Source organism: Alosa sapidissima, chromosome 15, assembly GCF_018492685.1.
Source record: "Alosa sapidissima isolate fAloSap1 chromosome 15, fAloSap1.pri, whole genome shotgun sequence".
NCBI lineage: Eukaryota > Metazoa > Chordata > Actinopteri > Clupeiformes > Clupeidae > Alosa > Alosa sapidissima.
The window spans coordinates 32,148,456-32,162,668 of NC_055971.1; the positions used below are offsets into that span (position 1 = coordinate 32,148,456).

At 40.4% G+C, this 14,213-nt stretch overlaps 2 protein-coding genes across 2 annotated transcripts; both read right to left on the reverse strand.

Moving 5' to 3' along the window:
• Positions 1-4,280: 4,280 nt before the first annotated feature.
• On the reverse strand, positions 4,281-5,493 carry LOC121684320 (P2Y purinoceptor 13-like). Its single transcript, XM_042064314.1, has one exon. The coding sequence runs from the start codon at positions 5,397-5,399 to the stop codon at positions 4,425-4,427; it is 975 nt and encodes a 324-aa protein (XP_041920248.1). The 5' UTR covers positions 5,400-5,493; the 3' UTR covers positions 4,281-4,424.
• A 2,978-nt stretch (positions 5,494-8,471) lies between these two features.
• LOC121683492 (P2Y purinoceptor 13-like) lies at positions 8,472-9,873 on the reverse strand. Its single transcript, XM_042063119.1, has 2 exons — positions 9,273-9,873; positions 8,472-8,506 (listed from the first exon to the last, which is right to left on the reverse strand). The coding sequence occupies exons 1-2, from the start codon at positions 9,871-9,873 to the stop codon at positions 8,472-8,474; spliced, it is 636 nt and encodes a 211-aa protein (XP_041919053.1).
• Positions 9,874-14,213: the final 4,340 nt, after the last annotated feature.

A 14,213-nucleotide genomic window follows, 5' to 3' on the forward strand; every position in this document is an offset into this window, starting at 1 on the left:
CGCATCTTTTTTCTCTCGCTCTCTCGGAGGTGGCCAGCCGAGCAATTGTTCTGCTGCCAGCTTGTGCCAATATATCGTCCAAAATGCTTGATTGCATTCTCCACATTTTTAGCTAAATTTTCATGTACCACATCAGCATTGTTGTTCAGTAAATCTTTTGTAAATTGCTTCACAATTAGCGCGGGCACTCGTCAGCAGCCTTCGGCTTGCCTCTTGCCACTATTCACTCCTTCGTCTTCATTAACATTCCCTGTAGAATTCTCAATATTTTTGGCCTCTGTGTCCAGTTACATCTGTCTGTTCTTAGTCTTGGATTTTGTGAAATAAATTTCTAAGTATCACCTGCTTGCTGCAGCTTTGGTCTGCACGTCCTATTAAAACCGGTCTGTGCAGTCTTTTTAAAACGCATCTTTTTCTCTCTCGTGGGCATTTAATCTGCTGCCGGTTTGTCACTCCACATCGCCAAAAATGCTTGATTTCATTGCATTCTCCACATTTTAGCTAAATTTCCATGTACCACATCAACATTTTTGTTCAGTGAATCTTTTGTAAATTGCTTTACAATTACTGTCGGGCCTATAGGCCGATTGCCTGGCTTGCGCTTTGGTCACGTCATTTTAAAACCGTCTTTTTCTCTCTCCTGAGCATTTAATCTGCTGCCAGCTTGTGACTCCACATTGCCCAAAATGCTTGATTGCATTGTATTCTCCACATTTTAGCTAAATTTTGGTGCACCACATGGCATTTTCTTTCAGTGAATCTTTTGCTTCAGGCCTATCCGGCCTTCTTCTTGGCTGCCTTCACTCCTTCTTCGTCTTCATTAACATTAATCTTTTTGGCCTCAATAGTCCAGTTACATAGTCTCTGTTTTTGTATTTTGTGAAATACATTTCTAAATAAATGCGACTTATAGTCCAGTGCGACTTATATATGTTTTTTTTCCTGTTCATGACGCATTTTTTGACTAATGCGACTTATACTCCGGAGCGACTTGTAGTCCGGAAAATACGGTACATATGTCAACTATATTACAAGGGATAACATTGTCCCCGGACCAATTTGGGATTACTGTAAGTGTCTTGCTCAAGGGCACAACGGTGAAAGCCGGGAATTGAACCGACAACTTTCAGGCTACTGCACGCTAGGGGTGGGCGATATGGACAAAAAATAATATCTCGATATTTTTTGTGATTTTGACGATAACGATAATTAGTCGATATCCTTTAAAAAAAAATGTTTTTGTTAAAGTCTGAGTTACTTTACAGCTCATTATTTATGAATAGCATCATTACAATAATAACAAATAACCTAACCTGTGACTTTTTAACCAAATCAACCAATGCATTGTCACTCTATGACACATTGCCCCCACTTGTGTGTGTGGCAATGACATGGTCTAGCCAGCTACATTAGAGAAGATGAATAGGCCTAACATTTTCCCAAGAGAAAGTCTGAAGATGAAGTTCCTTTCAAACCTTTACATAGGATTCACTGTAAAACTAAGAGCAGACCAACAGAGTAGCCTACATCTCAGTTATTTCCTTATATGTTTTGTTTTAGAGCAATGACGTAGGTTAGCATTCCAAGTTACAGAATAGAAACTAATGCGTTAGCTTATGGCTAATGTATATGAGAAATCCCATAGAGATGCTAACGGTTAGCATAATCGGTAAACGTAGATATTTAGAGCGAACTTCAGTCCATTTACAAAAGAGTTACATGAGAATAGTTATTTGTTTACAACTGACTAATAAAATACTGTTTTCTCTCCATATAATACCGTGTAGGACAAAACGTGACTGTCTCATCAATGCTACTTGAACAGAAGCCGCATAAAATCCCAAGTAGGCTACTCTTGCTGCACAAAATAAACATTAGGCGTGCGTGGGACAACGTTGTGACCCACTAGTGATCACGTGACACTTGCTCTGCTGCACTTCTCCCGCATAGCCTACCTCCTGGGAATGTATGAGTCTTCAGTGTGTGATTTCGAGTGTTTTTTCCCCATAAGTAATTTAAATACTCAATAATGTCAATTTGCACATTGTTAAAACAACAACCACGATGTTATCGCAGACGATATATATCGCCCACCCATTCTGCACGCTAGCCCAGTTCCTTAACCGCTACACTATCACCGCCCCATCATAAACAAACAAACAAAAAAGTTCAACTAGGAACTGAAATGTCTTAAAGGTGCCATGTGTAATGTCCGCCAAAAATCAATTCATACTCCACATTCCATAAAAGATGGGGGCAGTATACCTCCAGAAAGTGAGTTGGTCTACCCTAGAGTAACAACCGAGACATGTGTATTGCAGTTTGGCTGGCGGTTATGTTGCCCGCATACTGCCTCCCATGGCGGAAACTGGTATTATGACACCTGTCGGGCTGTGGCTAGTAATTTAGCATGCTAATTCAGGTTGATATCTCTGAAGCACTATACCTTGTCATTTTTTTAATGACATCATCGCTTATTGGTATCTCTGGTAGTTTACTTACAAGACGATTTATACAGACAGTATCAGATTCCAAAAATAATTCAATGGAAATGCATGGATTCCAGTTTCTTCCAGTAGCAGCAACTGGAATCCATGCATTTCCACTGAATTATTTTTGGAATCTGATCCCTTATCATACCTGTTCATTCTTACTCGTTGCTCGACTTATCGTGACTAAATTCAAGATGGCTGCAAACGCTAAACTTGGTGAAGATACTGTCTGTATAAATCGTCTTGTAAATAAACTACCAGTACTTTTTCAAAGTTTTCAATGTCTCGTTTTAAATGTCAGGGCCCTCGGAAGTCTACCAATGAAGTGTGGAGATACATTGAGCCTCGTAAATGGGTGTAAAACAGTGATTTATTTGCATGGCTAGCCCGATGCCGAAGCACCACTATTGAAAAAGCTGTTGGTAGCATCGGCTAACTAGCGCCAGATTTTGGAGTGCAGGGGACAAGCCGAGATGGGCTATGAGACATACGTTCATACTCGGTATCATGTTTCAATACACTTTAGGTCAATATCACACCGGAATTCTCCTTTAAGACAATAAATATAAACAGCCTGGCTCAAAATGCATCCAGCTGGATGAGGTGGCGAGTGGGTGCGCAGGCTTTGATGCATGACAGTGATAATAGGCTATTAGGTAATATTAACAATAATGTTATTTGTCTAATATTAGTAGCCTATTAATATGTAAGGAGGCTATATTATTATACTTAGTATTATACTTATACTATACTATATTAGGCTCCCATTAGCAGTATTAGCCTATTGGCTTTAGTGGACACAGTAGGCCTTGTGGTAATATAATAACAATACTACAATAAACATTGTAGTAGGCTATAGTAGAGCAGCAGTAGTCCTAGGCAAACTTTTACATTGTTAACAAAACAACAACAAAGGATTGATTATTATAATATCCTCTCTGTCACCAAAGGGCAATTCATTTGGTAAAACAAGCAACACATTCTAATAGGTTTCTTCGGGCCTACTTGACTTGATGTTTTCAGGTAGTGTCATAAAGCCCTTCCCTCCTTTGATCTCCTTCATAATGTAGGCTATCTGGCTGTTTGATCTTGTGCCCTGTGGCTGACAACTCAAAATGAGCAGATCCAAAATAGTGAGTGTGTGTCTGCAGCGAGTGAATTCACAGAACCCTCTCTTTGCCCCTCTTGGGCAATACTGACTCAAGTGACACACACAACCCGGATCAATTTAGTGAGTGACTAAATCCTTTAAAGGAACCAGTTTGCCAGCTCTAACCAGCGCCCCACCCACTCCTCTAGTTGAGGCATTCCCATATACTCAGCCATGGCATACACCATTTATCTCACCCGTCATTTGTCTTGTAACACATAAAACCACCTCATGGAAAAGGGAAAAAGATTAAATAGTTTATTTTGTTTTGCCAGAGTGGGTCTTTAAAAAAATACAGTAATGTCCTACCTTTCAACCCATCTAGTTTAAGAAATTAAGATTAGATTATTTTGTTTAAAAATGAAGACTAGATTATCAAACACGATTATTACCTGTGAGACATGATTCCTTGCTGCCTCCCATAAGTAACAATGTATTCATATAAATATGAAAATAACAAAATGTTTGTAAGGTTTGATGATTAACTTAACTGAAATACTTGTATTGTACGAAATCTGAACGGAATGAAACATGTATAAAAAATATGTTTTATGTCTAATTATATTTCACATATAAATAGTATATTATACAGAATACAAAAATAATATACATAAAAAATAGTTTCAAAAAAAGTGTTCATGTCAAGATCACAAAACTTTTTCTGCAAAACAGTATAACAGATAATGTCATTTAGTTTTCAGAAACGTGTGTGTCAATATAACAAACCCAGAGATGCAGCCCCACAGTAAGGAGAAGCTGTAAGCGCAGTACTGAACTCCCTTTCAAACTGAAGTGTCTGTGTTCTCCTGGGCTGCTGTGGTAAACCAGTGCCCAAATATTTTGAGCTCATACAACTTCTCTCGAAACGCTTTGCAGAGTAATATGTAGATAAGGGGGTCCAGGCAGACGTTGGTCGAGGAGAGCCACAGAGTGATGCTCTTAGCCACCTTCAGGGAAGCCCAGTGGCAGTTAATCTTGTTCTCCACCTGACGGTGAACGTAAGGGAAGCGTGTGATGTGGTAGGGGGCGAAGCAGACCAGGAACACCGCCAGGACGATAAACACTCGAGCTTTGATCTTTCGTTTCCCCTCCTTGTTTGTGCTTCCTGAGTTCCGGTACGACTCAATGACCCTTCTTGCAATGCACGTGTAGCAGAATCCAATAACGACCAACATGACTAAGAAAATCACAATGTTTTCGATAACTATGGCATGATGGTACTGCTTCCCCAGGTCACTCTTCATGGCCATGCACAGCTCGGCAGTGTTGTTTTTGGGCTTTCCGCTCGTGAGGACCATGGTGGGTATGGTGTTCACGCTGAGATAGAGAGTCCAGATAAGGATGACGACCACCTTGCCGAACAGGGGATTGTGGCCGAACCTTTTCCCGCCTGGCTGGACGATCTTGAAGAAGCGGTCGAGGCTGATGAGCCCCATCAGTATCATGCTCATGTACATGCAGAGGTAGAACAGCACGCTGCTGAACTGGCAGGCAAAAGCACGCAAGCCGTGAGGGGCCCCGGGGATCTCGCTGCCGGCCTTCAGCGGGATGATCAAGGTCATCAGAAGGTCAGCCGCCACAAGGCTCTTCAGGTAGACAACAAACGCAGATTTGGGCTTCAGCTTCCAGGAAATCCAAGCTGCCATGACGTTCAGCAGGAAAGTGGGGATGAACAAAACAAAGTAGAGGCATGTTATCACGAGTTTGACCGTCTTCAGATCGAGCCCACAGTCCCGGAGCGGAGAAAGTGATGCCATGATGACCGTCAAATCCCCACGGTGTGATTGCTATTATAGCTCCTTGGTCAATGGGAGATCACGTTACTGTGGCACATTTCAGTGAAAGCCTCCTAACAACTGCAAAGGTGCAGAAAAGCACGGTGCTATTCGTGATCTGAAAAAAGCGATTTCGCAATTGCTGTTGGCCGGGACACATCCTGTGCTTTTAACCATCTTGGTCTTGCTCTTACGCAACAACACCAAATGTCTTCACATTCACTATTACTCTGTAGCACTGAGTCTTACAAAAATATACTGTATCAATATGCATGATAAGTTTCAACTAAAACAAAAAAAAAAATGAAATAGCAAAGGTTACCAAAGTGTTACACACATTTATAGACTTCTGCGATGTCTTCATTCACTGTTACCTAACACACTTGACTAAGGAAATAGCAAGAAACATACTGTATGATAGATAAGGCCTACTTGTAGTCTTTGCTATCCTTAAATTCACATTGTATAACCTACTCACACAGGTTTAAATGTAAATGAGACATAATAAGCAAACAAACCGAATTGTTTAACTAAAAACTGAAATGTCTTCAAGGAACACGCCAACATTCTAGGAAATTTGCTTATTCACTATCTGCCCCTGAGTTAGATAAGATGACACATACTGTACCCTTCTCGTTTCTGTGTGTGCAGTCTGATGCACCCACTGGTAGCCTAGCCTAGCTTAGCATAGCTCATGAAAGGGCAGAACCAACTAGTCTATAGCTCTCAAAAGTGATAAAAGAAAATAATATACCTGATTTACTTTTTGGGCCATATCTTACACCCAGCGCAACATGACGTTAATAAGATGTAAGTCTTATTCATATCGTACACCCAAGTCAGAGATGAATGTTGCGCCATGCGCTCCACTTCCATTGAACATTACCCCAAGGGTGTGTCAAAGAAAAAAAAAGGTGTGGTCAGGTGCTTGATTCAAAAATAGCTATTTTACACCGAAATTTAAAAATCATGCCACTAACCAAGAAAAACCTTGTCTATAGCGAAAAGCGCATTTAAAGCACAGTGGTAAAGACACTGTCACAGTTTTATTCAGTCATTTGAACATTGTTGGCATAAGTTTTGCTTTTTTTCAGGCTATGTTTTCGATTATAACCCCTTGTCAGTCAATAGCCTCTTCTGTACACTTTTCTCTCTACCAATGCATCTAAAACAGTCATGCTCCTACCCGTGAGAACATCACATAATGCAGCTGAAGGCATTCCGGGCATGCTTTGGAAATGTCAGACATGTTATTCTCGTATTTTAAGTCAGTGTAGCATGAAAATGATCTTGACGCTATTATTTTCAAGTAAAACGTTTTAAAGTGAAAAAGAAAAGGAATATTGGTGGAACAATTTTGTGATGGTGTCGTCTTTCTTTAAAGGTCCCCTGTGTAACAATTTTGTGATGGTGTCTTCTTTCTTTAAAGGTCCCCTGTGTAACATTTTTGTGATGGTGTCGTCTTTCTTTAAAGGTCCCCTGTGTAACAATTTTGTGATGGTGTCTTCTTTCTTTAAAGGTCCCCTGTGTAACAATTTTGTGATGGTGTCTTCTTTCTTTAAAGGTCCCCTGTGTAACAATTTTGTGATGGTGTCTTCTTTCTTTAAAGGTCCCCTGTGTAACAATTTTGTGATGGTGTCGTCTTTCTTTAAAGGTCCCCTGTGTAACATTTTTGTGATGGTGTCTTCTTTCTTTAAAGGTCCCCTGTGTAACATTTTTGTGATGGTGTCTTCTTTCTTTAAAGGTCCCCTGTGTAACATTTTTGTGATGGTGTCTTCTTTCTTTAAAGGTCCCCTGTGTAACATTTTCAGCTGTTTGTTAGCAAAATCAACATTTCCCAATCATAAATGTGGCCCTATTCATGTTTAATTACCACCACCACCAATTTAAGGCATTCCTAAGCATAAGGCTTAGAAATCCTCATTTACATCTACATAGCGTAGGGGCAACTCTCCATGTACATGCACCATTTTAAATTAACTGGCTAGCAAGGGACATGAAATAATAGGGTTAGGGTTATATACGAGGGACATATACAAATTTCCCTCCATTCAGCAATGTAAGTTAGGAACCCATTTTAAACAAGCCACATGTCTTCCTAACATTCCGACATTGAAATTGTATTTTCCAACTAAATAAATAAAGAGAAAAATAACTTTGTTTGTGATCTGTCACTGTCTCACTTGGTCTCCAGTCTCTAGACCCAGAGACAGGTGATAAACTAACCTAACATAGTTTTGCTAGAACTAGTAGACTACTACAACGTTGCTGAGCGTGTGTTATTTCAGGTTAGTTTGCAACAATATACAAGTTTAACCAAAGTCCTTAGCTGCTACCTATCTAAAGAAGATCACTAGCCGTTCCTATTCTTGGAACTGTTCCGTTTACTGTGCTATCGTTAGCAGGCACAATTAAAGTATTTATTCTGTGTCCGAGTGTTTCATTGGCATCACACACAAGCAATGGCAATACAAAAGTACACACAATTATATTAATATTTTGTTATTGCTTATTCAGAGAAAAGTTTGTTTTGACGTGCCTAGGAGTCTGGAACTAGTGTCAGTTTTTTGATGTGTGACGGCTACCGTAGTTCTAAACAAGGCAGTGCTTGGGAGGTTGGTTGCAATAAAACACCTAGCCACTAGATGGGAGAAATTCTTACACAGTCTCATAATAGCCGAGTGCAGATGCAGGCTATATTCTGCTAGTCACACACAGGTTTTAGTAAAAGCAAGTATTAGTGCAATCGTGTAAGCTGATTTCTTCAGATGCATTGACTATCAAAATACAGACGCGCTGTTTGATGTTGCACTGATGTCTCTTAAACTGAATGACAGATGTAATTCTCATTGGTTTAAAGGATGTACACCCAAAACATCCCCATGACTGATTAAGATACAGAGGAACAACCCTTTTGATTGATGTGCCTGGCGTCTGATCACAAAATTACGCCGTTAAATTAGCGAATGGGGACTGGACCCGCCTGAAATGTCTTCAGACGTTGCTTCTCTGAACAGCCATTTCGGACGGGTGAAATAGGGCCCTTTATGTCCTTCATGCCAGCGCTGCCTGGAAGACGACGTTGGGAGCTTAACACACCGAGTAACATATCTGGACAACGCAGATGTTACACAGGGATTTTTGACATTATGTCCACGTTGTTGTTTCTTCACGTTCTGTTGATGTCATTTTGCAAATGTTTAGTCTCTATGCCATTTTATTTATGTCATGTCAACTTCAAAAACTCCACATAGCGCATTTAAAGCTATGGCAATTGTATGTATCAAAGAGTCATATCAATCATGAAACCTTAAAATCCTTTAATAAGAAGCCAAATCTAAATTTATTAAAGACATCATAGGACCTACAAATATTAGGACTACAAATATTTCAACTTCTGAATGAAGGCTATCAGAGCTTATAAACCCAAACTCCACCCAACAGTCAACATGTACACACACTATACAAACTCCACCCAACAGTCAGCATACAGTATACACACACTTCACCTTCCTCCGTCTTGTTCTTTTTTAAAATGAAGTTGTTAAACTGTTTTGTCTTCAGAAAGTTCTGAGGCTAACAATGTTACAAAGAGAGAAAATGGACAACGCTGCCATTACTGCTGTATCCATTGCTTATTAACAGAAAATGAGTTTCACTTAATCAGACATATGAATTAAGCATTAATTAATAGTTCACCTGATCAAACTATCAAATGAATTTGTTACATGGACTGAACTGCACATACACTGAAAAAAAGGAGAAGCTCTTGACACAGGAAGCTAACAACTACACCCTTTCAAACATACGTGTCTTCTGTATTCTCCTGGGGTCTAGTGGAAATACAACGTCCACATATCTTGAACTCATACAGTTTCTCCCGGAAAGCTTTGCACAGTAAAATGTAGATGAGGGGGTCCAGACAGACGTTGGTGGTGGCAAGCCACAGAGTGATGCCCTTAGCCCCCTTCAGTGAAGCCCAGTTGCAGCTATACGTATTCTTCCCTTGTGTGGGGGCATAAAGGATGCGTGTGATGTGGTAGGGGGCGAAGCAGACCAGGAACACCGCCAGAACGATAAACACCCGAGCTTTGATCTTTCGTTTCCCCTGGAGGTTCTTGCTCCCTGAGTTTCTGTATGACTCAATGACCCTCTTTGCAATGCACGTGTAGCAGAGTCCAATGACGATTAACACGACAAAGAAAATCCAGTTGCAGAAAATGCTAACCCCATGATGGTACTCCTTCCCCAAGTCACTCTTCATGGCCATGCACAGCTCTGCAGTGTCATTGGTTGGCTTCTCACTGGTGAGTGCCATGGTTGGTATCATGGTTATGCTGAGTAGCACTACCCACACGACTGAAGAGACCACTTTGCCAAAGACGGCACTTTGGCCGAGCAGTTTCCCACCGGGCTGCACAATCTTGAAGAAACGGTTGAGGCTGATGACCCCCATGAGAACAATGCTGACATACTGTACAGGCAGAGATAGAAAAACACAGCGCTAAACTGGCAGTTAAACACTTGTAGTCCGTGTGGCGACCTCGGAAGCCCATCAACAGCCTTCAGTGGGATGATGAAGGTCAGCAGCCACAAGGTTCTTCACGTAGACGACAAATGAAGATTTGGTCTTCAGCTTCCAGGAGATCCAGGCTGCCATAACGTTCAGTATAAGTGCGGGGACGAACAAAATGTAATAGAGGCAAAAAACCACAAGGTCGATGGTCTCATTGTTGATCCCACAGTCCAGCTGTGAGGAAGGGGAATCCATGACTGCATGTGTTCTCTGTGGTCAAAGATAACAATCATATGGTCTTTAGATTCTTTTGGTGAGGAGTTTACAAAGGCTTTCACAAATAATGTCATGTGCAATATGCCCTCCAAATTCCAATGATCATGTCTTCATATTCATTTATGGTTATACAAGGAAACCACTGAACTAAAGTCACTTTTAACACTATGTTATGTGTGCTACAATATAATGAACAATAAAAGCACAAACTGCAATTATTTACGTAAACCGTGTCAAGTTAGCAACAACAACATGTGAAGGAGACTTGCAAGAGTTCTGCAAAAAGTTTGTATTACTAGTTGTGCATGTGTCAGCATAACATAACAGTCAGGAAGTGACAGTGTTGGTGGTTAAGCAACGGTGCTGGAAACCTAAGTTGTATGTATGTAAAATAGTACTTTAGAGCAGTGGTACATGTAATCTATGTAATATGCAGGACTATCCAGTATGCCTACTTAAAAGGCATCACCATTTTAGTATAGCCACTTATACACAAATAGGCAATTATGACATGAGATATGAGCTATTTCTCACAGGCTATTAAGATGCAACAGCCGTATGAACACTGTTCTCCAACGACACCCGTGCCCCCCCCCCCCCCCCCCAGTAAAATAGTCCAAAATAACAGTGTTCACATGTTGTGAATGTAAATTCACTTAATCAATGATTTGGTCACTTAATCAAATCAAATGTTAAATTACAAATTTAACTATTTCATGGAAAATATATGTACATTTTGAATTTGATACCAGCAACACGTTTCTGTTGGGACGGCGGTAACAGAATGCTGGAAAAGTTGTGTAGTGATAAAGAAAACAAAAGGATGAATGTTTCACAATTAATTAAGGTAACTGGCATCATGATTGGGTATGAAAAAGAGCATCCCAAAGAGCCAGAGCCTCTTAGAAGTAAATATGTAAGGTTATTCATCACTCTGTGTAAACCTGTGTGGACAAATTATGAAATTGTGAAGTATTTGGGGAGTTCATCATCTACAGTACATCATATCATTAAAATATTTATAGAATTCAGAGAAATCTTTGCAAACTAGAGATATAGTTGAGGTCTTTTGGACCTCAGATGGCACTGCATTAAAATCAGACCTGTTTCTGTAAAGAAAGTCGTTGTATGAGCTCAGGAAAACCTCTGATAACCATTGTCTATGAGCACAGTTTGATACTCAATTCAGAAATGCTCCTGTAACCATGCAACAGCCAAAATTGTATTTAGACATGATACAGAAATACCAGCGTCTTATCTGTGCCTGAGCTATTTCTCCGTAGAGGAAGAGTCCAGGTGCTAAAATGGCCTGTCTGCAGTCCAGACCTGTCAAATTAGGTGCATCATGGAATGAAAAGCATGATTAAAAATACCTCATACTGTTGATGAACTGAAATCCTATATCGGGCTGGAATGGACACATTTAATTCTCAAAACTCTAGCAACTGTTCCTGTTCCTGTTCCTGTTCCTGTTCTCAGTTCCTAAACATTGTATATATAGATATGTATATTTCTAAGCCCGCTGGACTCAGTCAAGACCAACAAGAGTATTTGGCAAGACCAAAAGCTATGCCCCCAATGGACCGACAGTGGTCCGGCAGCCTCTTGCTATCTGGGTTTGATCATTTTTATAGCCTATAGTTAACTTTGGCCTTGGTGTCTTGACATGTGGCCTTTGTGCCCCCCCCCCCCCCAAATGCCACACCAAATATGCCTAACTGAAGGCCAAGTGGCCTTGCCTCTACAATGGTGAAATTCCATGCTAAGCTCACCAATGGCTATACCAAACCATTTATTTAGGCAGACACAGACAACTATGTGTCCTAACACAAGGATGAGGCGATGAAATGAAGTGATGCAGACACATGCAATACACACTAAGGGTAAATGTATCTGTCAACAAGAGGATCAGCACAGCCTAGGATAGGGATGCCAGGGTGAAATTGGACAGGGGGCCAGATTTTTTTCAAATGAGACCTCAGGGGGCCGGATTACAGTTTTGGACTGAAAAGGCCAAACACTGACTCAACACATGGATAGATAGGCTATTTGAAATTATTCATGAAGGCCTACACATCAAAAAGAAATTGCATTGGCACCAAAATAGCCTCACAATGAGGCCTACAATCACATAGCCTAAAGCAGGAGACAGTTACCCTCTAAAAACTTAACATTTTACTATCCATGCAAGTAGCTTACATTTATAAATTAGAAATGCAACAAAATAGACTAGGTGCCAACAAAACACATTTTATTATAAATAACACAAGTGTAAACTGTTAATTACTTTTATTATATTTATTGAAGGCTTGCACATGAAAACACATCAATGTACAGTATAATTAGGCCAATTACAGTAGAAGAAGGCCAGGCCAAGTAGGCCTAAACGAGTCACAAAAAAAGTAAGCACCAGAATAAAGTAGTCCAACAATAGGCCATGTGATTGAATATCCAGTAGGAATTAGTAAAACAAAAAGGTTCTTGAGAAAAAAGCCAAATATGAGCTATCTAAAAACATTAAATTGGCTCAACAGATGAGGCACATTAACTTTGCCAGTCATCACCAGTCAACCCCAATCGATATTTCCACACACCCATATGGCACTAGCCTACGCAGGCTATCAGTCAAGCCCAATCGCTTTTATTCCCTCCCACCCATATCACACTGGATTATGATAAATGGGGAACCAGCATACTTTAGCTACATGTTACTTGTCAAAGCCAGAGACCTTTTAACTTTCATCAGCTTGTCCATATCGGGGGACAGTTCCTGGGCAGTGGCTATTTTCATAACATTATTTAGATGTCCGTGCGTCAGGTAATTTTATTAATAGATACATAGATTTATTAATATTCATCACGGAAAAGGCCTGCTCACATAAATATGTTGTCCCAAACATACAAAGTATTTTACCTGCAAAGGCCGTGAGCATTGGGTACGGTGGTGGCAAGGATTGATAAAATGATTTGATTGCAACAGATGCGTAGGCTAGTTATCCTTCAACGGTACGCAACACTGCAGTTCTATCAGTTCCATTTGTATTACCTCTGGTACCTCGGATGCGTCAATCGTGAATGAAGAGCGAGAAAGCGCAAAGTCCTTTTCCAGTTCAGTAAAAACCATGAATCGATTGTCAAGCGCTAGTCTACTCCGTCAGCACTACCGGCGCTGCTGCAGCTGAGGGGGGCAGCAGCAACAGACCAACTGACGGATTCCACCGAAAATTAAATAAAAATAACATTTAAAAAATAACATAAAAATAAAATAATATATTCTCTCCTTATCACCTGCGGGCCGGATGTGATGTACAGTCACATCCCTGGCATCACTGGCCTAGGAGATACTTACATTGACATGATTTAGAGCAAAGACTAAAAATAGAACACTAAATCCACTTAATTACAAGACAAGGAGACATCATTCCATTCACATTCAGGACACAGGATTATAGGAACACTCATTCAACAGGGCAAAGGTAACCAACCCACCGACATTATAGTACAAATGCTTTCATAGAACTGCTGTGGATGAAACACAATAACTCGAGGAATCACTTTGGCTCCGTCTATTTACACCCCTGGTACGAATAGCCTTGGCCACACAGCTGAGCTATTCATACCCTGTGACATAACAACAAAAAGACGTCGCTCACGTGCACAAAAAACATGGCGGACATTCATTTTTCGTCAGCAGAAATGAAGAATTCTGAAAGGTTTCGGCACTATATCTGTTCAGATTAAGTTTTAGATTGAAAAGTTGTGTCTTATTTTCATAATCTTGTTTCAGTGAACACATACAACCGTCAGTTTGTTAGTTAACAGAAATTCTGTGATTATGACGTTCAGACCTATAAACTATAAGTTTACCGGCAAACACTATTTCCTTGTGGAATCAGGTAGTACAGTGGTCACAGACAAGGGCTGGCATGCGGGAGACCGGGCTTCGATTCCTGTGTGATGCGTTTTGGCAGAGTGAGTGTGCATGTGTACCAACGTCTCTGGAG